The 23,989-nt window shown below is 36.9% G+C and overlaps 1 protein-coding gene across 1 annotated transcript in view; it reads left to right on the top strand.

Annotated features, from left to right (window-relative positions):
* LOC112824959 (histone deacetylase 9) overlaps window positions 1-23,989 on the top strand; it is a 636,385-nt gene that overhangs the window by 563,001 nt on the left and 49,395 nt on the right. Inside the window, exon 26 of the mRNA XM_073898929.1 lies at window positions 22,516-22,634. Coding sequence (XP_073755030.1) covers window positions 22,516-22,634 — 119 coding nt within the window. The remainder of the gene's footprint in view (window positions 1-22,515; window positions 22,635-23,989) is intronic.

Here is a 23,989-nt window from a genome sequence, read left to right on the forward strand (position 1 = left end):
AGGCCCATTTGAAACTTTACAAAAAGAATATTCTGTGCTCATAAGGTGATGGGAAATACAATATGTGCACTAAGCTCCACATTGCACCCCACTGAAAGCAGAGAAATCCCTATGACTGATTTGATGGTAGTAAAATCTCTTTAGGGATTTTTTGGATAAAGAAAGTAATAACAAGAAATAGGCACATAATTAAGTTTCCAAGATGCACGTGTCACTAGCATCTTATTGTCCCTCTGGAGGAGAAATTTACTATTGACTTAGGTAGACATTTTTCCTGCTATGAGCCCATAAAAAAAAAAAATCAGCCTTTCTAAGTTCTCTAAACAATCCTCTGCTATTTGAGTTATAAAAACATTTTACTGTCATTTGTATTCTATTTTCCACTCATTATGGCAATGTTTTACAACCACCAGGTTGCTATAGAAATGAAAATAAACAAAGATTTAGAAAGATACATGATGCAGGGGCTTGTTCTGCCTCTCTTGCCCAAATATGTGGATTGTGTTCTCTAAATATATTTTCTTCCTCAGTTGTCCAGTTGGTCTTTACGAAGGAAACAAAATTGAAAAATCTGTGGTCTGATATATGTAAAAATTTTTTCCAAAGTCTTCTTAAATTATGTTCGTGTCCTAAGAACAAATTGGTCTAAGAGAAGAGAGAAGAAATTAGAAAAATAAAAGAGAAAAAAAGGAAGGGAAGAGGGAAGAAAAGATGAAAGGAAGAGGGAGAATAGGGTAGGCATAAGAGAAGTTAGAGCTTAAAGTCTGCTGTAGGTGATCGTGGTAACCATAAATTGCAATTTTGCAGGGATTCAAGAAGGAATCCATAGTTCTAGGGAATTACCCTAGAGAAGATCTTGGTCCTTTCTGTTTTGGCTCAGCTTTGGTTACTTAGGACTCAGTCCTTTGTTCAATGGGTAGTGGCAGAGCCCTAGCTTTTACAAATTTGGAAGCACTGATTTAGTAATACTTATGAAATTAACACATAAGATCATCTGTGAGTTACTAGACCCCCATTTGGAATCATAATAAAATATTTCTTGAAAACCAGTGTTGCAAAATAATAGCCACAGTTTTAGCATATTAAAATACACAGCATTTATATACTTTCATAGTGACTGGGAAGGGACATATATAAACATACGTGCATTTCATTTTGTATTTCAAAGCAAAAGAAGGTTTATTTCAATAAAATTTTAATATTAGCTCTTAAATGACTTCTAGAAACTCCAAACTAATCATGTCTCAGAGTTTCCTAATTCTGCTTTGTTAATTTTTCTAGACTAAGTCTTAAAATAGAGTTCAACAAAAGCAAAATCTATTAATTCCATTACTACTCTGTTTCTGTATGGTAATTACATAAGATTCACTTTATCCATTTTGATACACTAGCATTATAATTTTGCCCAGCTTGCTGTGCCTGAGTATAGGATTTTACCTAGGAAGCCAGCATCATTCCATACACAGAGGAATAGAAAATATAATACCATGAATATAATAACATGACCTTCACTGACAGTGTCCCAAAACCAGGAAGAGCTACTCCTTTTTTTTTTTTTAAGATTTTATTTATTTGACACTGAGAGACACAGGGAGAGAGAGAACATAAGCAGAAGAAGTGGGAGAGGGAGAAACAGACTTCCTGCTGAGCAGGGAGCCTGATGCGGGGCTCGGGGCTCCATGCAGTGCTCGATGCAGGGCTTGGTGCAGGGCTCGGTGCAGGGCTCAGTGCAGGGCTCGGTGCAGGGCTTGGGGCTCGATCCCAGGACCCTGGGATCACGACCTGAGCCAAAGGCAGATGCTTAACGACTGAGCCACCCAGGCGCCCCAGGAAGAGCTACTCTTGAGAAAGATTTTCCTCCCAACTCTGAGTTCAGAGACACATTGAGTAATATCTCTAAATTAGTAAGAATTATTACTGCCCATATGACACATCTTAGGTAAGGAAAGTCCCTTAGTCCCTTCAAGTCTTCATTCTTTTTTTTTTTAATGCCAGAATTCTAAAATTAGCATTAGTATTTTAATATACTAAAGAAATATAAACTTACTAAATGTCACATTTAAAGCTCTAATTAAAAGAATAAATGTTATGGACTAGGAATATATGAATATTATTGTATTAAGGACACATACACACATATTTAGTTAGAATGTACAGATTCCTGTTAGAATATATTGTGAGATATTATGATATACACACACATTTAAATGAAGTAATATGAGGTCTTAGACCTATTATTATGCTTTTAAAAGTGATGTTCATACATAGTTTTCTTATTCTCATCAAGGATTCATTCTTTTAAAACCACAGTACTATAATTAACATTTTAATGTAGCAAAATAATATAAACAAACTAAATTTCATATTAGAACTCCAAACTTTTTAAAAAAGTGATAATTCTGCTGTAGTAATATAACTCATAAATACTTTTTTTAAAAAGTGTAGTGGTTTCTTGACTCTAGAGTCCAGAGTACTCAAAGGAGAGAGACACTTCAGAATTGACCCAAAAGGATAAGGGTGAATAAATGAGTATGTAACACAGATTTTGTTCAGAAAGGATGTTGAGCTTCAGGCAGTGGTTCTTCTTTTTTCCGGTTTTGTTGAGATATAATTGACATATAACATTGTATAAATTTAAGGTATACAGTGTAATGATTTGATATATGTGTAAATTGCCAAATGATTACCACAATAAGATTAGTTAACATCCATCATCTCACAGTTAAAATTTCTTCCCTTTTGGTGAAAACTCTTAAGATGTTCTCTCTTAGCAACCTTCAAATATGCAATACAGTACTGTTAACTATAATCCTTATGTTGTACTTTACATCACTTATTTATTTATCGTATTTATCTTACATCTATTTATCTTAGAACTGGAAGTTTGTACTTTTCAGCCACCTTCACCTAATTCCCTCATCCTCCAAACAGGTAATGGTTTTTCTTACCAAATGCAAAAGAAAGAGAATAAGAAGGTGAGAAAAATGTTTTTTTGATGTAGTAGTTCTGAGACATAAAAAATCGTATTTTGTGAGAACTGCATGTGACTTCGGAGACCATCTAAGTGAAGCTCCCTCTACTCCCATTTTTTTTTTTGTTGAAGAAACTAATAGTTGAGGAAAGACAGTTTACTAAGGTCATACATTTAGGAACGGGCAAGAACAGAAACCAGATTGTTATTGAGTTGGTTGTCCATCGATCTTCCTACTTCGTTACAATTGTACACTGAAGCTAGATAATTCAATTTTGAGATGGTACACAGGGTAAAACATTGCAGAATTTGCCCCCCCCTTTTTTTATTTATGAGAGAGAGAGAGAGTACACAAGCAGCAGGGAGGAGCAGAGGGAGAAGCAGACTCCCTGCCAAGCAGAGAGCCTGATGTGGGTGGGACTCGATCCCAGGACCCCAGGATCATGACCTGAGCTGAAGGCAGACGGGTAACGAACTGAGGCATCCAGGCACACTGGTCCCCCTTTTTTAAGGCTTTTGTAGAAACCCCACCTTTCCCCTTCTCCCTCTCTTTCATGCAGTGTTCTAGTGCTCATCAAAGCAAGATGGTTAGGGAATAATGCCTTTGCACTGGCAGAATTCCTATTTAAATGCTTAATTTGTACAAATACAAAAGAACTAGACACTGAGAAACATACCTAAATCGATCAACAAAAATAGGTTAAGATAAAAGGAAATTAATATTGTGCAAAATTATTGAGACAAAAAACCATATAGACCCAAGAGAGGAAAATAGAACATTATATGAAGAAATAGAATCCACATCATGTACACACTACATCTTCTGAAATTGTGAAGACTTTTTATCCCCTCTTTTCCTCTTTTTCTCATTAGTATAATGTCTAGATTAAAAATTAATTAAATGGGTTTTTGCCCATATTCTTATAATTATCATCCCTATTCTGTTTTTATGCTTGGACAGTTTTGTAACCAGCCGGCCAAGAGAGGAAAGTGGGATGATCTGATGATTACACTCAAAGTAAAAGCTCATATACAATTAAATGACAAAAGAAATGTAGATGGCCTTTTACTAAAAGAAGCATTTCAAACATATTTGTGAAATGAGCAGAGGCTGAATAAGGGTGAAAACATGAAAAACCAGAGAGGTTATCATTTGGCATTCTATTCAACAATTTATTGAGTACCCACCATGTGGGAAGTACGATTTAAGTCCCTCAGATACATCTTTCAACAAAGAGGCAAACAGTTTCTTCCCTTGGGGAGCTTGCGTCTAGTGGGGAGAATCAGAGATAATAAAATACAGAGTGAACATAATACATAGGTAAATCATGTATCACTTTGGAAGATAGTAAGTGTTATGGGGGAAAAAAGAGCAGGATAAAAGACTTAGGAATGATAGAGGTGGGGTAGGTGTGGGGAAGAGTATCAGGGAAAGGTCTTACTGCCTTTTGTTCATGATACCTGAGCAAAGATTTGAGGGAGGTGAGGGAGTTAGCCATCTGGAAAGAGCACTCCAGGCAGAGGGAGTAGCCAGTGTAAAAATCCTGATGACCAGAGTCCATCTAGCCTATTTGTGAATAGAGTCCGGGTGGACTGTTGTAAGAGATGGGATCAGATTGATGCTGGGCAGCCTCATTGTGCAGACTTGTGGGCCCTTAAACAACCTTTACTTTTACCCTGAGAAAAATGATTGGGATCTGATATGCTAAACATATCAACCTGGCTGCTGTCTTGAGAATGGGAGTACAGAGTAGGCAAAAGAGATACTAGGGGTACCTCCTAGGAGGCTATAGCTCTAATTAAAATAAGAGGTGTTGGCACAGGCCAAGGTGATGACAAAGGAGGTGTTGAGATGTGGTAAGTTTCCGGATATAGTTTGAATGTGTAGACAACAGGTTTTCCTACTGGCCTGGAGATGGAGGTAAGAGAAAGGGAACTGCTGAAGATGGAAAATTGAGGCAATAAAGAAAACAGAAGGCAGACAATATATGTGTGTGAGTGTGTTTCTGTTGGGTGTGTGAGGAGATGCAGGGTGGAATTTAAGGAAGAAGAGCAGGACTTACTGAAGTTGGTACTGGTGGGTCTGGGAGATACCACCAGTATACTTGGTGTGCTTAGAGCTCCCAGAGCTGACCTTCTTCCACAAATATCCATGATATCCCTTCCCTTGGTGCATCCCCTGAAGGGGGCTGGTCTAGTGATGAGTGAGGTGCTGAGGGACATCCTGAAGCACCGGCCACCACAATCACTGCCTAGAATCTGTTTAGCAGCTGTTCCTTGATATGCTGCCTTCATCACTTGTCCAAGCATGAACTGCTATGAAGAGTTTTCCTTGGGAGCATCCTTCTCCTGAACTTCATGCACAAATGTATACAGATGGCTGAAAAAGTGTGCACACTGTAATGTGCATTTTGTTTTTGTAAGAAAAATCTGAAAGGAACAGAAGTCCTTGTACCATTTGAAAATGTGCAGTTTTATAATCTGATGCTTTTAAGTGGGGACTTAACAATTAAAATACAAAGAGAAGTGTAGGCTTGGATTTTCACCTATAATTCATATTTACATGATTATAATATGCCATTATAAATTACATAGGGAATTAGAATCTGCTGTCTCAGAGGTCAAAAAGACCTCATAATTCTAAAAGATACTTTAAAATACTTAGCTCAATTGATGAGGACAGAAATGATATAAATCAGATCATGTCACTGTTCTACTCAAAACTTTCCAGTTTCCTTTCTTGTTCAGAATGAAATCCAAAGTCCTTACAATGGCCTATGAGGCCCCATATGAACTGGCTTTATGCTACCTTTCTGACCCCATTTCCAACCATCTTTCCTTTATTCATTTTACATCAGCCATAATTGCTTCCTTGTGAATACACCAAAGACCCTCCCACTTCAGGTTCTTGCATTTACTATTCCCATAGGCCAGGGTTTTTTCCACATAATTCACTTGACCTACCTCCTCACTTAACACAGTGCAGCTTTATTCCACTGTCACTAGCTCAGAGCTGCTTTCTCTACGGATCCATATTTAACTTGCACCACCTCCCATGACTCTATGTTTATTTTTCACTGAAACCCTTTCTTACAAGCTTCCTTGTGTATTTATACACTGTCTTTCTCCTCTATTAGAATGTAAACTCGATGAAGGCAGGAGATCAGGGACTTTGTTTGCTATAAACCCTGCCTACCATAGTGCCTGGAATATCCCAGGAGGTTGGTAAAGATTTGTTGAGTGAAGAAAGTGAATTGAATGAACTGTGTGATGCACTTAGCCTCCAGTCAACTTTCCAGTTCTTGAAACTCTTGCCACTACCATCTCACGGCCCCTGGTTTCCTCAACATCAAGCTTTCCTGGTCCTCTTTCAGACAGGGCTGGGAACTGCATGCCTTTATAGCCTTCTCTGCTACTGCTACCCCATATGTACCACATGCTCCAGTTATATCAAAGTATTTGTCACAAGTCTCCATGCCCTTTTAAATGCCCACAACCTTGCCCTTGTTAGTCCATCTGCCTGAACTGCCCTCCCTACTTTTTTCTTCCTGCCAACCTCTTACGCTAATGTCCAAATTCACTTTTCATGTTCTTTCTTCTGTAGGAGTTTCTTCATACTGTCTTCATCCCTGTCTCTTGGTACATTGTGACTGAATTTGTGCCATGCCATACTGCAAAAACATGTTTCCTTCTAAGTTATGAACTCCTTTAGGGCAGAACTACAGTTTGTTCGTATCTTTGAATCCCAGCACAGTCCCAGTGCCTCTCATACAACAGGGGTTTAATAAGTGACTTCTGAATGTCTACAAAACTATTGATGACTGTATAGATTATAAAGCTTTGAAATGCTTTAAATTTTGAGTTTAAGGCTGAAGAATCAAGTCTTTTGTTTTTCCCAAAGCCAAAGCTGTGCTCCCCTGCACTGAGCATGCCACGTGAGTGGGTAGCGTCGTATATGTTTACTTCACACACACCTCGGTGGGATCATGGGAAACCACTAGTGTGACTCAGCTTAAATAAAACACATGCTTCAGTGTCAGTGCAATCAATTCTTTGACCGTTGACTAGTGATGAAATAAATCTGGAGATCTGATTCTAACTGGGGAGGTTCTGAATTAGAATCACATTTCACAGAAATAAATCCAAAACGGGATTCTTTTCTCCTATGACAGAATCTCCAGTGGTCAGTTGGAGATGAGAAAGCAGATATGCTATCATTATTGCTTTAGTAGTTTGTTTTCTAGCAAAGAAATACACATACAAATCATCAGGTGCTTGGACTCTATCATTCTCCTATGATACATATACTACTTTGGTCCTATGCTTCTCTGTTTCTTTGGTTTACTTCCTTGATTTAGAGAAGTACATTCTTAAGTAAGTTATTCAGAAAGGGTGTCTTGGAATTAAATTTCTGAGTCCTTATGTGTCTTAAATTATTTTTATTTAACATACTTGAATACTAGCATGTAATAGCTGGAAGCAGAATTAGAGTTTAAAAATCATTTCCCTCAGAATGTGAGGATATTCACTGTTGCTGATTAGGACTCTGATGTCAGTCTCCTTCTTGATCTCTTTTGAGGATGACTTTTTTCTTTATTAAGGATCCCTGGGGAGTTGAAGTTTCATGAGAATATGTCTAAGAGTGTATATATGTTTTTGTTCATAAGGTTTTGCATCAGTTGGAGTTACCAAATATGTAGCCTTGAGTCATTTTTCAATTCCTAAGAATTATCTTCTGTTATTAGTTGAAAATTTCCTCCCCACTTTCTCCGCATTCTTAGGGACCCTGTTGTTCAAAGATAGGACTTTTGGATTAATCCTTTTTGTCTCATATTTTCCCACTTATATTTGTCTATTTGCTTCCTTTTAGGAGGAATCACTTTAATTTTATTTTTTCAGAGCTTCTATTATTTTATGCAATTGTAGTTTTTATCTTTAAGTACTTCCCTTTTCTTTGATGTTCCTCTTTCATATCAGCATGTCTGTATTTTAAAAGATAAAATATTTTTCTGAGTCTCTTTGAGGCTATTATTTCTATTGCCTGAACTATCTCTGTTTTTTTCAGAGTTATTTATATTTATTTTAATCTTTTTTTTTCTTTATACTGCTGGTTCTCCTTATATGCCAGGAAATTTCTGCTTTGCCATTGATATTTATGAAAGTAGTAACTGGTGTCAGATTTTTCCCTGTGGTTGTACAAATGGGTCAAATGGGAGCTCTGTGTCAGGGGGTGTGGGATGGAGTATGTGGACCGCTAAACCCCACTTTGGGGTTAGCATTCCAGAAGATGGCTCATGGTCTCTGAATCTCCCTAAATGACAAAATAAGGAAGACTGTATTTGGGGGCAACAGTATCCACACTAGAAGCTTTGGCTTTCTCCAGACACCTCCTTTTCTTAAGAGAATCATCTGAATGTTCTGCCTGGGATTAAACACTGGTTGTGGGCAGAGAGAGGGAAGGTGATTAAGGTGTTGAGATATAGTTATGGTCTTCTTAACCAACTAACATTTCATTAATCTCTTGTTTTCAGTCTTGACTCTTCCTACACCATACATGTTTCTTTACTGGAGTTCCACTGGGTGGGAGTGTCTCCCATTTCTTCTATGGTCCCATGAGAGTGTGTGCAGGGTGCCAGCTTTTGTTTATTTCAATTTTTTCAGTATGTACCTAGTCAATTTCCCTCTTCTAGAAATTTGTTTAAAAAAATCTCTGTTTGTTGGGGTGCCTGGGTGGCTCAGACAGTCAAGCGTCTGACTCTTGATTTCAGCTCAGGTCATAATCTCAGAGTCTTGAGATCCAGTCCTGAGTCCAGCCCTGAGTACAGCCCAGCATCAGGCTCTGCGCTCAGTGGGAGTCTGCTTGAGATTCTCTCTCTCCCTCTCCCCCTCTACCCTTCAAACTTGCACTCTCTCTCTCTCTCTCTCAAATAAATATATCTTTTCTAAAAAAATCTCTGTAAACATCTCTTCCATCCTCTTTTGTTGTCATAAATTATTTTTTTGTATTCTGATGCTTGGTAACATTTTATCTTAAAATACTATTGAATTTCCAGGAAAGTTGTAAGAATAGCACAGAGTTCCTATATGGCCTACACTCAGTTTCCCCTGATGTTATAAATTTACATAACAATCATATAATTATCAAAATTAAGAAATTAGTTTTTGTACAATACTGTTAGCTAGGCCACTGATTTTGAATGAGACTGCTGTTTGTCCACTAATGTCCTTTTCCTCTTGTAGGATCCAATCTGGAGTCTTACACTGCACTTAGATGTCATGTCTCCTTAGTCTCCTCCAATCTGTAGCAATTGCTTAGTCTTTCCTTATTTTTTCCTGGCCGTGACTTTTAAGTATACTGGTCAGTTATTTTGTCCAATGTCCTTCAATTTAGGTTTGCCTGATGTTTTCTCATTATTAGATTAGATTAACCTTTCTCATGTATCATATCAGGGACTATTGATGTTGATATGTCTTATCACAAGAGATGTTAACCTTGATCACTTTATTATGGTGGTATCTGCAGGTTTCTTCATTTTAAAGTTCCTGGTTTTTTTTTTTTCCTTTACAATATCTTGGGGAAGATACTTTGGAAGATATTATGCAAACAACAACTTTCTTCTCAAACTATTGCCCAGTAATTTCAGCATCCTTCCATGGCCCTTGTCTGTACCAATTATTTCTGTCTTATTCGAATGGTGATTTTCTATTTCCCTCAATTCTTCTATACTTATTAGTTGAAATTTTTCTGTAAGGCAGAGCTATTTCTTCTCCATTCCATTATTTTTTAATCTCTCTGTGGACACACAGATACTTACTTGACTCTATTGATTATAATCCAATACTGTCATTAGTTATAGTCCTCAAATTGTCACACATTTGGCTATTGGGAGCTCTTTGACATTAGGTCATATGACCTATTGACATGTCCTTATCTTTATTTGAGCATTTCATTGTTTTCTATCACCATAACCTGTTCAAAAATAGCTTGTGTTTCCCCTGACACAGTCTTGGAATCAACCACTTCTCCAAGGATCCTTGGATCCTTTTATTGGAGATTGATATTAGAAAACAAGATCTGGGTACTAATGGTGCTCTTTGCTACTGGACTGTCATTGATTTTGGGAAATACATACTAACCCATGCACACACACATACACACACACCTGAAGTTATTTCTATGACTGTTTGCCTGATATATATTTAAAACCATGAATTCATATATGTATTCTTATGCTTTCCTGTCGGTAGGATATTGGGAAAGATGACAGACAAACACGTATGCTTTGTTTGCTATCTTTAACCAGAAAACCTGATAGTTCGGATAAAATTTTAAATGAATGCCTTTGAGGATTTGTTCTATTTAAGAAAAATTACAGTTTTTCCCACTTACATTTTACCCAAATGTGTTTTTTAATCTTTCAGACATGATAGACCTTTTGAATTAATCAGTCTACACTGGCATAAACAGAAGAGTACAAACACTTCATGTACATTGCTGAAATAATTGCCACAATAAAGAGATCTGTGGTGTCTTAGTTTCATCAGTGTATCAGAGAACTGAGCATGAAAGACTTTGAAGTCAACAATAGGAATATAAAGACTCAGTTCAAAATTTAGCATGTCTTTAAGGCAAAAGAGTTTGTAACATAGTAGATACTCATTATATACTTGTTGAAATAAGTGAGTGAACCTTACCAGTACCACTGTTAAGCATCTGTTACCATGTATTTCTTCAGTACACAGCTTATATTGTAGCACAGCATCACAACTCTTAGAATTATGCATCGTTAATGCATTCAACAAATGTCTACCACTCAGACACAATTCTGGGCATGTATTTTTTTTCCCATTTTCCGTTTTTCTTAATTTTTGGAGTAAATTCAAGTGTATAGGATTAGTCCTGCAAAACAGAGCATTTGAAATGTGTGAAATTGCAAAAACCATTTTTGTGAATTCAGGAATGATGTACATAACAAAAGTAGTGTTTTCTTCAGATGGAAACTAGCAGATTCTTTATATTTGGAGATATGTGGATAAATAGATATAATTCTCCCATAAGTTGGTAAGATGTCTTTATTAACAAAATAGTTGCATTGAAATGAAACCTATTCCATTCCATGCAAATTTCTATTTTTAGTAATAGTAAAAAAATTAATAGTAAAAAATTTTTTACTATTTTTTCCTAAAGTAAGAGTAATTTTCTTTCATTTTGGCAAAAATGGTTGTTTAAAAAATGTTTTGATGGGGTGAATTGTTTGTGTCTCATTCTTTCATAGTGTATACCTTCATTTAATGGAATATGTCATCTAGTACCTTCCTATGAAAATATTTGTGAGAGATCCTATTTTATTTTTTTAAGATTTTATTTTATTTTTTTAAGATTTTATTATTTATTTGATATAGAGCACGCAGGCACACAAGCAGAGGGAGTGGCAGGCAGAGCAAGAGGGAGAAGCAGGTTCCCTGCTGAGCAGGCCGCCAGTCACAGGGCTTGATCCCAGTATCCTGAGATCATGACTTGAGCTGAAGGCAGACACTTAACCAACTGAGCCACCCAGGCGCCCCTATTTTATTTTTTTTTAAGATTTTATTTATTTATTTGAGAGAGAGAGAGCACAAGCTGGGGAGAGGGGCAGAGAGAGAGGGAGAAGCAAACTCCATGCTGAGGAGGGAGCTGGACACGGGTCTCCATCCCTGGACCCCGAGATCATGACCTGAGCTGAAGGCAGATGCTTAACTGACTGAGCCACCCAGAAGCCCCAAGATTTTATTTTTTTTTAATAATCTCTACACCCAATATGGGTCTCAAACTCACAACCCCAAGATCAAGGGTCACATACTCTACCAACTGAGCCAGCAAGGTGCCCCCTGCCCCACCTTTTTTTTTAAGATTTTGAGATACTATTTTTTTAAGAGTTTGAAAGTCTGAAACTTGATTATTGTACTCTCAATGTTGATTGGCAGTTTGGATGGATAGGAGATTCTAAATTTGGAAAAGTTTCCCAAGTGACATAATCAACATGGTGACACAGGTTGTTCCTGACTTTGCTCCCCCTCACAAGAACAACTAACAAGTATTGAAGGAAAAGACACCACTGAGAGAATTCTAGAACATGGGGGTAAAGCTGAAGCAACCCCCTCACCACAAAGACCAAGAAAACTGCATTAGAAGAGTAAGAAAAGTGGCTACACATTGACCACATTCCTCTTAACCCAGGCTGGCACATCACCACACAGAGAGGTCTCCCCCAAGCCTCTGGTTCCTCCAGTGGGAAAAGAGAACCTAGAGGGGACAACACCCCAGCACTGTGGATTATTTTGCAGGAGCCCCTACTCTGATCTCACACCACAAGGAAACCTGTGGGGCTCAACCACGGAGAATCTGACTGTGGTAGAGAAAGGAGGGTCTTGGCAACAACCAGCACACAGATTTGGGCAGCCCATGTTCATACCTGCAGTACCCAAGTAGTAATCCCAACCAGTGGTTTTGCTCATCTGCAGAACCAAGTCAGGAGTACACTCTGACCAGAGAACATTGTGTGCAGATCTACCTGATTCAGATCCTCAAAGGAGTTTTGTGGGCCCTAGAGCCAGGTTTGCCCAGGCTCAGACAATGAGTTGAATTGCAGTCCCACCCACTGTGGAAAGTGTCTTCTGGCCCCATCTGACCAGAAGGGCTGGAGACAGTTCCTGGAAGCTGTGGCCCAAAGGTATTCAACCTAAGAGGCAGGCAGGCAGAGCTGATTGCCACCAAAGCAAAGCCAGTACCAGAAGTGGAGCTTTCCCCTGCCATACACAGATAGGAAGATAGATTAATTCATAGCCAGGGCTAAGGGTATCTCCTAGACCTTCCCAAAAGACAGAGCCTATCTGGAAAACTGAAAGTTGTCTGGAGCCACCCTGGCCCCTTCCACTGCCACCCAGGCAAGGGAACTGAGATAGCTCCACCTACTCTAGAGAGTGTCTTTCTGTCCTATCTGACCAGAAGAGCTGAAGACAACTCCTGGAGACTGTTCAGCACAGTGGTACTTAAACCATGAGGTGGGTCAGCAGAGATGATAGTCTGCATAGCAAAGCCAGCGGCCGTGTATGATCAGGAATTTTGGGGTTGCCGATTGGCTTATGTTAAGACAACAAAGAGTTTTGTACTTGGCTTTCAAGCTGCTTTTCCTTCTGCACCCTTGTGGGGAACATAATTCTATCTCCACTCATAGCTGAATGCAGTCTTCAGCCTGTTTGGCCAGGGAACCTAACCAGAGCACATGGGAAATTGCATAGCCCATTCAACAGCCCAAGGTACAGCACTTGAACATGTGGCACTTGAGCATGGCCTGTGGCTTCCCCATCTGCAGAGCAAAACTGGTAGACTCAACTAACCAGGGAAAACTCTGGCTTGATTCTGTAACTGAACACATGTCCATCCGCCTGAGGCACAGCAAAGTCAATCACTGATATATCAGGTATGCAGAAAGGAAAGGATTTACTTTAGAGGCAGCCAAATGAGGAGATGGGTATGACAGGGCAAGCCTCAAGTCCACTCCCTGAGGGGGAGAGAACAAGTTTCTTTTTATAATTATTGGGGTTAAGATCACACACATGTTGATTTATTTTTTAAAAACATTTTATTTTTTTATTTGAGAGCGAGTGCACATGAGTTGGGGGGAAGGCAGAGGGAGAGGGAGAAACAGACTCTCTGCTGAGTGGGGAGCCTGACACGGGGCTCGATCCCAGGACCCTGGGATTATGACCTGAGCTGAAGACAGACACTTAACTGACTGAGCCACCTGGGTGCCCCAAAACACATATTGACTTAAAAGGGCAAGGAATTTATGACTATTCATAAGAAAAGATGGAGCAGGCACACTGAGCAAACACATATGTAACATACATCCCATGTTCACTTTGGGTGATACTTAACATCAGGACAGGGCAAAATTCAGCTCTTTGACATCTTAGGACAAGGAGAAGGAGTTATGGTTATGCTCTGAGAGCTCTTATAAACTGGAAAGGGTTTTGGGTTCATTATCTTAGGTAAGGTTGCAGGGCCTAATTTGTTCATAGGCTGGAATCTTATCAGTTGACATTGAGTCCAGGCTTCTACAGAGACACCTAGTGTATTTTTAGTGGGGTCTGAGCACAATAGCTAACTAGGGGGAAACAGTTCTCTGAAACCCAAGCTCTAAATTTTCTGCCAGTTCCAACCTCATTAACCCTCATTAACCCTATGGGGCACAGTTTCAGTTCAGATCACCAAACAAGCTATACAGGCCCTTATTCTCGTTTCCTTGCCAGGGCAAGGAAACTAATTCATAGCCTCATCTGTTTCTGAATATAGTATTCAGTCCCAACCATTCTAGTAAGCCTGACTAGAGAATCCAGGCAACTGTGGAGTTTATCTTATAGCCTTACTTGGGTAGGGAACCAAGCAGCAGTCTTACCCGGCTGTTCTCAGCCAGTGGCACACCTCCCCATCCCTATCCTTAGAGCTCAAAAAGTTGCCTTGCCCCAAAAATAGACCATAATAGCAGACCCCAACTGCCCAAGGACATTACCAGTTGACACACCCACAGACCCAAACTGAGCTTACTGGTGAAGAACTGTCTGCCAAAGCAAACCAGTAAAGTCTGAGAGAGGAGGATCATTACTCACATATGCAGATACCAACATAAGCAGTCAAGGGTCACAAAAAATCCAAGTAAATGTGATACTACCAAAGGAAAGTTATAAACCTCCAATAATTTTCTCTCTAAAGAAATGGAGATCTACGAAGTGCCAGATAGAGAATTCAGAATAATCCTTTTATGGAGGGTTAGTGAACTACAAGAAAACACAGACAACTTCAAGAAATTAGGGAAAAAATTCATGAACAAAATGAGGAAATAACCATCAAAAAAAAAAAAATCCTAGAATTGAAAAACACAACAACTGAACTGAAAAATTCAATAGAGAGTTTCAAAAGTAGACTCCACATTGCAGAAGAAAGAATAAGTGACCTGAAGAATGGGGTATTGGAAATTACTCAGAGGTGCAAAAAAGAATGAAAAAAAATGAAGAAAGCCAATAAGAATTATGGGACACAATGAAAAGAAACAATGTTCGGGCGCCTGGGTGGCTCAGTTGGTTAATCGACTGCCTTCGGCTCAGGTCATAATCCTGGAGTCCCGGGATCGAGTCCCACATCGGGCTCCCTGCTTGACGGGGAGTCTGCTTCTCCCTCTGACCCTCTTCCCTCTCGTGCTCTCTATCTCTCATTCTCTCTCTCTCAAATAAATAAATAAAAAATCTTTAAAAAAAAAAAGAAAAGAAACAATGTTCACATTATGGGAATTTGAGAAAGAGAAGAGAAAGTGAAGGGGACAGAAATATATTTAAAATAATAAAGGCTGAAAATGTTCCAAACCTGGGGAAAGAAGTGGACATCCAGATTCATGAGGCCCAAAGGACCCCAAATTGGTTGAACACAAATAGGGATAAACTGAAATATATTGTAAGTAAACCGTCAAAAGTCAAAAACAAAGAGTTTTAAGAACAGCAAGAGAAGAGAGAAGTTCCATACAAGAGAACCCCCATAAGATTATCAGTGGATTTTTCAAGAGAAACTTTTCAAGCCAGAAGAGAAGGGGACAACATATTCAAAATATTGAGAGAAAGTAACTATCAACCAGGAATTCTATACCTGGTAAAGCGGTCATTCAGAAACAAAGGGGAGATAAAGATGCATCTGAACAAACAAAAACTAAGGGAGTTCATTACCATCAGAACTGCCTTACAAGAAATGCTTAAGGGAATTCTTTGAGTAGGAGTAAAAGAACATTAATTGACAACATAAAAACATTAAAAGGTAATATAACCTCATTGGTAATGGTAAATATATAGCCAAAGTTAGATTCTGCAATATGTTAATAGTGGCACACTCACAACGCTAGTTTAAAAGTTAAAGAAAAAAAGAACATAGTAAAAATAACCAAAATTACAATAATCTATTATTAGTTACACAATATATTTAAAAAATGTAAATTATAACAGCAATAACCTAAAATTGAGGGAGAAGAGAAATAAAAGTGTTAATTTTATGAAATCTATTGAAGTTAAGTTGTTATTGGTTTAAAATAGGATGTTAGAAGTTTAAGATATTTTATGTAAACCTCCTAGTAACTGCAAAGGAAAATCTTATAGTAATTGCACAAAAGAACACAATAAAGAAGTCAAAGGATACTGATACCAAAAGACATCAAAACAGAAAAAGACAGCAGGATGAAAAACAAGGAACAGTGGATCTACAAAACAACCAGAAAACAATGAACAAAATGGCAATAGTATGACTTATCAATAATTACCTTAAACATGGATGATATGTATGAAGGAGATTAAGAGATACAGACTTCCAGTTTTAAAATAAAAAAAATCATGGTGATGAAAAGCACACCATAGGGGATATAGTCAATAATACTGTAATACACTTATTGTGGTGAACATTTCCTAATGTACGTAATGGTTGAATCACTATGTTGTACACTTGAAACTAATTTAATATTCTATGTCAACTATGCTCAGTTAAATTTTTTTATTTAAAAAAATAATTAAACATAATGATTAAATTACCTAATTAAAATACATAGAATGGCTGAATAAAAAAAAAGAAGAAAAAGATCCAGCAATATTCTGCCTAAAAGAGACTCACTGTAGCTTTAAAGACACACATAGACTGAGAGTGAAATAATAGAAAAAATATTTTAAGCAAATGGTAACCATAAAAAAGCAGGAGTAGTTATATCAGACAAAATAGACTTTAAAGTGAAAATGGCAAAAAGAGACAAAGAAGGTCACTATGTAATGATAAGGTGATCAGTACATCAAGAGGATAGAATAATTATAAATCTTTATGTGTCCATCATTAGATAGCCTAAATATATAAATCACAAACTACCAGAGCAAAAAGGAGAAATAAATGGTAATTCAGTAATAGCTGAGGACTTTAAATACCCCACTCTTAACAATAGATAGATCATGCAGACAGAATCAATAGGGAAAGAGCAGACTTGAACAATGCTATAGACCAAATGGATGTAACAGATGTATACAGAACATCCTATCCAATAACAACAGAATACACATTCTTCTGAAGGCCACAGGGAACATTTTCCAGGATAGACCATACATTAGACCACATATAAGTCAGCAAATTCAAGAAGATTAAAATCATACCAAGTATCTTCTTTGACCACAATGGCATGAAACTAGAAATTAATAACAAGAAGAAACCTGGAAAATTCATGAACACATGGAAATTAAACAACACTGTCCTGAACAATGAGTGGATCAAAGAAGAAATTAATGGGGGAAATAAAAAGTTTTCTTCAGACAAATGAAAATGGAAACAACATATCAGGCTTTGCAGGATGCAGCACGAGCAGTTCTAAAGGAAATTTATAGCAATAAACATCTACATTAAGAAGCAAGAAAGATACCAAATAAGCCTACCTAACTCTATACCTTAAGGAACTAGAAAAAGAACAAACTTAGCCCAAAATTAGCAGAATGAAAGAAATAATAAAGATTGGAGAAGAAATAAATGAAATAGAGAACAAGGCAGAGGATCACAGAGGAAGGGAGGGAAAAATGAAACAAGACGAAACCAGAGAGGGAGACAAACATAAGAGACTCTTAATCTCAAGAAACAAACTGAGGGTTGCTGGAGTGGTGGGGGGTGGGAGCGATGGGGTGGCTGGGTGATGGACACTGGGGAGGGTATGTGCTATGGTGAGCACTGTGAATTGTGTTAAGACTGATGAATCACAGATTTGGACCCCTGAAACAAATAATACATTATATGTTAATTAAAAAATAATAGAAAAGGTTAACCAAAGTAAGAGTTACTTCTTTGAAAAGATAAACGAAATTGACAAACATATAGCTAGACCAAGGAAAAAAGAGAAAAGACCCAAATCAACAAAATTATAAGTGCAAAAGGAGACATTAAAACTGACATCACAGGGGCGTCTGGGTGGCCCAGCTGGTTAAGCGTCCACCTTCATCTCAGGTCATGATCCCAGGGTCCTGTTCAGTAGGGAACCTGCTTCTCCCTCTCCTTCTGCCTGCTGCTCTCCCTGCTTGTGCTCCCTCTCTCTGTAAAATAAATAAATAAAATCTTTTTTTTAAAAGATCTAATCAGTGAATTCAGTAAAGTTGCAAGATACAAAATTAACATACAAAAATCAGTACCATATTCTATACACTAACAATGAATTTTCTGAAAAAGAAATAAAACAATCCCATTTACAACAGTGTCAAAAATAATAAAATACCATATATAGATTCAGTGCAATCTCTATCAAGATTCCAATGGCATTTTTTACAGAGATAGAAAAAAACACACTCTAAAAAAGAGATAGAAAAAACCACAAAAGACCCCAAAGAGTCAAAGAAATCATGAGAAAGAACAAAGCAGGAAGCATCAAACTTCCTGATTTCAAGCTATACTATAAAGCTATATTCATCAAAACAGTATGGTACTGGTGCATGCGTATGCACACACATGCACACACACAAAAATAGAACAATGGGACAGAATGCAGAGCCCAGAAATAAGCCCAAGCATAAAGAGTCAACGAATATTTGAGACAGGAGCCAAGAATACTCAGTGAAGAAAGAACAGTCTCTTCAGTAAATGGTGCTGTGATAATTGGGTATTCACACATAAAATAATGAAACTGAACCCATATCTTATACTAGTTACAAAATTAACTTGAAATGGCTTAAAGACTTAAAATTTAAGTCCTGAAACCATGAAACCCTGAGAAGGAAGCATAGGAATAAAGCTTCTTAACATGGGCCCTGGTAATGATTACTTGGATATGATATCTAAAGTGCAAGCAACAAAATAAAAAGTAAGTGTGACTATGTCAAGCTAAAAAGATTCTGCACAGCAAAAGAAACCATCAACAAAATGAAAAAACCTATGGAATGGGAAAAATATTTGCAAATCATATATCTTATAAGGGGTTAATATCCAAAATATATAAAGAACTTATACAACTCAAAAAACAAAACAAAACACACCCCAGGTTTTAAAAATTCCAAAGGACCTGAATAGACATTTTCTAAAGAAGATATACATAAGACCAACAGGTACATGAAATGATGCTCAAGATCACTAATCATTAGGGAAATGCAAATTAATACCACAGTGAAATATCACCTGAGGTCTGTTAGATGGTCATCATAAAAAAGATAAGAGATGACAAATGTTGGCCTGGGCGTGGAGAAAACAGAAACTTTATGCACTATTGGTAGAATTGTATATTGGTGCAGCCACAATGGAAAACAGTATGGAGAATCCTCAGAAAATTAAACTGAGAACTATCCTATGATCTACCATTTCCACTTCTGAGACTATATCCTCAGGAAATGAAAACACTAACTGGAAAGGAATCTGCACCCTCATGTCCGTAGAAGCATTATTTATTATAGTCAGGACATAGAAACTACCCAAGTGTTCATGTGGATGAATGGATAAAGAAACTGTGGTGTGTATATATAATGGAATATTACTTGGCCATAAAAAAGAGGAAATCCTACCATTTTCAACAACATGCATGGACTTTAAAGGTGTTATGCTAAATGAGTGAAATAAGATAGACAAAGAAAGACAAATACTGTATGAATTCACTTATATATGGAATCTAAAAAACAAAACTAAAAAAACAAGACAAACTCAGAAAAAGAGATCAGACTTGTGGTTATCAGAGGCTGATTGTAGGGGCAAGGGGAATTGGAGAAAGGTGATCAAAGGTACAAACTAATAGAAGATAAATAAGTAGTAGGAATGTAATGTATAACATGATAACTGTAGCTAACACTGCTGTATGATATATTGGGAAATATTATGAAAGTTAATCCTAAGAATTCTTATCATGAGAATTCTTTCTTCTTTTTCCTTTTATTTTATCTAGATGAAAAGGATGTTGGCTGAACCTATTGTGGTAATCACTTCACAATATGTATAAGTCAAACCACTATGCTAGACACCTTAACTAATACAGTGCTTTATGTCAATTATTTCTCAATGAGACTGGGAAAAAAGAAAAAAAAATCCTTAGAATTTTCTTTGTATGTTGACTTCCTAAATGGGTTCCTTAATTGTCGCATCTAGTTCTGTCAACTTTCCATGTCTCTGTTTTGTGTTGTACTTTATGAGAGAACTTGTCAACTTTATCTTTTAAACAATCTATTCTGTTTTGTTTGTTGTTTCCTCTTTTAATAGCACCCACTTTTCATTTTCCAAATGTACTATTTTATATCTTTGAGGGTAATCCTCATTTTGGTAATTGTAGTGTCTTCCCTGAATTTTCTCTGGTTTTCTGAGTTCCCTTTTGTTTGTATGTTAGTTTTGTTATCTTTTATCCTAGAAATTTTCTTCAAATAGTCCTTCATATTTGAGAAAAGGGCACTGAGAAGATAAGTGGGAACTCTGTATGGTGAGTGGGGCTTTTGAGTGGTACATTCACTATGGGAAGACTGAGGAAAAAACCTGACTCTTGGTCTGAGTGACTCACAAGTGTCATTCTCTCTAGGTATTTTCTCTTCGGTCCATTTGTTTCTCCAGGAAAAAAGTCAACTTGCTTTTTGTAGCTTCCTCTCTGCAGACACTTAGACTTCTGTTTTAATGTTCCCCTCTGTAGATCATCTCCATGTTTGTCATATTTTCAAATTGGCAATCCCTGTCTCCTTTACTATCTTTGTCCTTCAAAAATATATACATATATGTTTAATATCCATATGTAGATAGAAGCCCTTTTGGAGAAGATAGTGAGCTGTGCCTTGAAGGATGTTTACCCTTCAATCAATCTTACAAATGTAGACTAATGATGGAGAAAAGAAGAGGAGGGGGGAGAAACTTTCCAAAGAGAGGGAAAGGAGATGGAAAATTGGTTACTATGATGCATGTGATTGGATGACAGCTTGGTTCAGTCATCTACCTCCATATTCTCCTAAGAGTATTATTTGTTTTCAAAGGGAATACATAGTATTAATCATACTAAACAGATGGAGTTCCTTGATAAAACAGTCTTGATTCCTTGAGACAATTTAGTCCAATATATAATATCCCAGATACATATATCACATGGTATTTCACTTATATGAAAAGTAGTGAATCGGTAATATATAATACTTTTATGAAAATTATAATGTAAGTGTTGGTATTGGGAAGGAAGAGGATTCAAGATATCTCTCCTGATAATGTAGTTGTATTAGAGATTCTTAATTTTATTGAAGAATAAAATAATGAAACTGTACATAGTAAACAAAATTAGGTTTTCACTTAATTTCACTGGTGGGCTAATTCAGATGTGAGTGGCTTTCCAATTGTTAAAAAGACTACCATGGAAGTCACTTACATGGACATTTATGAGTTTGAAGTATTGAGATTTTATACTTTTATAACAGTAGTGGAGTTATGAAAAACATTTCATTCATTTATGAGTTTCAAATAAGTATTTTTTGTTTTATAACTTCAACAACTTCTTGTTTAAATTTTTAAGTGTAGAACTAATATGTGGTCACTTTAAAAATTTAAGAAATTTGCAAACAAAAAACAAAAAGAACTTAATTTTGTCACTATTTAAAGGATAGCAATTTTAATATTTAGTTCAGTTATTTCTCTAAAACACACAACAGAGAACTTATCACTTTTTAAATTTGCTATTGTGTACAGTTTCCCCATCTTTTTAAATAGTCCTTGGAAATTTGAATGTTAATATTGGCACATTGGTCTCGAAGCCTACATTAATTTTTTAAATTTTATTTTACAAAGCCCAGTAGCATCTATTAGTCATTTTCTTTCAAATCCAGCACTGGGGAAAAGGGGTTGGGGCAAGCAGAGAAGGCTGAAGAGGTAAATGCTGAAGTGTCTGAGTGGGGCCAGCAGGGGTTGCTGTCATGGATGAGGCTGCCACATTCCTGGTGTCTCTGACCTTGGACTCACTTAACATTATAGTCTGGATTCTATTAAAGGAATTTTGTGTTTTTCCTTTGCAAGATTTACCCCCTACCATGACAAATATTTAAAAATGTTTTTTTTTTTTAAGTTAGAAAAGCAACTTTTTCTCAAAAGAAATTTATAGTTCAAATTTACACCAAGTTCTCACTAACTGGAGCAAGCCGGGTTTTCACTAAAGCTTAGACTTTCCTCTGTAAAACATTAGTCACTCCCTTGGAAGAAGCACTTTTTTATAGGCAGTGGGATAAAACAGCCACAGATGTGCATGTAATATGATGGGCTTTAGAATGTACCTGCAAAGCATTTTTTTTTTAATTTAGAGGGAAAAAAAGATGAAAGAAAAAAGACTGAATTGGGATGCTAAAATAACAGTGATTCACTATTAAGGAAATGATAAGTTTTTGATCCATTCAAATAGTGTTTTCTTTTCCCCTTTTCTTTATTCTTGGGAAGTTCTTGAGGATGTGCCAAGTCATTTTCATTGCACAGTTTTTAAAGATATTCACCATTCCCATGTGTAACTGGTTGTTTTTTTACTGTGCAGGACTGTAGTGACGCCTGTGGCCAAAGAGTTTGATCCAGACATGGTCCTAGTTTCTGCTGGATTTGATGCATTAGAAGGCCATGCCCCTCCTCTGGGGGGGTACAAAGTAACAGCAAAATGTGAGTATATCTTTTAGAAATTTATGATATGCTAAGATATAATAACATCTTTTAGGTCTTTAAAATAGATAGCACCTTTTACATGTGTCTAGTAAACTTAGGTAAGACTTTTGAAAATAATTCAGATTGTGTTTATTGCTATTAATCTCTCTGTAGATATTTGCCCTTAAGAAAAACAAAGTTAAATTGTTTCCTTTGGTAGACTTGATGGGGCATTTCAGAACCTTTATGTTTTTCAGGAGTCTCGTTTTCCTATTTAAAAGCAGAAGTGATAGGACTTCTGTTTAAAATATGTTAAATGACATCAGAGGTCATGAGTCTAGAAAAGCTCCTGGGCTTTTTGAAAAGAGAATGGAAGTCACTGTTTTTATTCCATTGTACATGTGGTAAAAAAAAAAATAGCTCTTTCCTAATAATGCTATGGTCTTCTAGTTTGAATACAGAAGTGTAGTTCCCTTTGCTCAGAGGCTCTGTACGTTCCTATGGACAGTGCTCAGGTTCTCTACTGGTCTTCTGCTGTGTTGCAAAGGTTAACTCTTTGGCTGTGTTCCTTAGCAACTAGACACCAGATGAACAAATGAATTTTGTGTTATACTGCATTTGAATAATGTGACCTAATGGAATCTAGCTAGAAAGAGGCTTTCTTCAAGAATAATTCCCATGCTCTCTGAGTATGAAAATAAGGCATATGTATAGTCCACGCATACAAATGTATGCTGGTACTCTGGATATATATAAAAAAGAAGGAAAAAAGCAGAATTGCACAAAGAATCCACTATTGTATATTTTAGTGGGGGTTGGAAACAAATCAAAACAACCCAAATAGTTTTAAGTGAGAGAGATGAGTTTAGAGCAAGTGTGTTCTATTAATTTGAAAAGAACCAAAGAACCAGCATCATGCCAACCTTTGTTTTTAGTTGGCTTCTCATGTGAGAGAGTTTTCTGTACTCTTAATTGTTCCAGTAATATTGTTAGGTAGTAACTATTTTTAACTTCTATTATTTACCCAGGGTTTTTGATGCCTTGTCTATTGAAAACATATTGAAAGAGGCAACTCCACAAACACAAACAAAACATAATAATTCACAAGTTTGTAAAATTAGTGTTTGGTTTTATCATATGTCTTTATGATCCCTTTTCTTTCTTCATGGAATTCCACTCAAGTGGAAGTCTATCTTCCCACTGCAGATAAACCTCATTAGCATCAAGACTGGTGAAGAGTTTAGTCTAAATAAAGAAAAAAAAAAAAAGACCTTGTACTCCAAGTTGATATACACCCAAACAATGGAAAACACATAGAGCAAAGACAGATATCTAGAAAAGGTGTTCCTTGCCATTAAGTATAAGAATCTCCC

The sequence above is a fragment of the Callorhinus ursinus genome, unplaced genomic scaffold (assembly GCF_003265705.2).
Source record: "Callorhinus ursinus isolate GAN/ISIS: 27379988/994484 unplaced genomic scaffold, GSC_fseal_2.0 scaffold12, whole genome shotgun sequence".
Classification (NCBI taxonomy): Eukaryota; Metazoa; Chordata; class Mammalia; order Carnivora; family Otariidae; genus Callorhinus; species Callorhinus ursinus.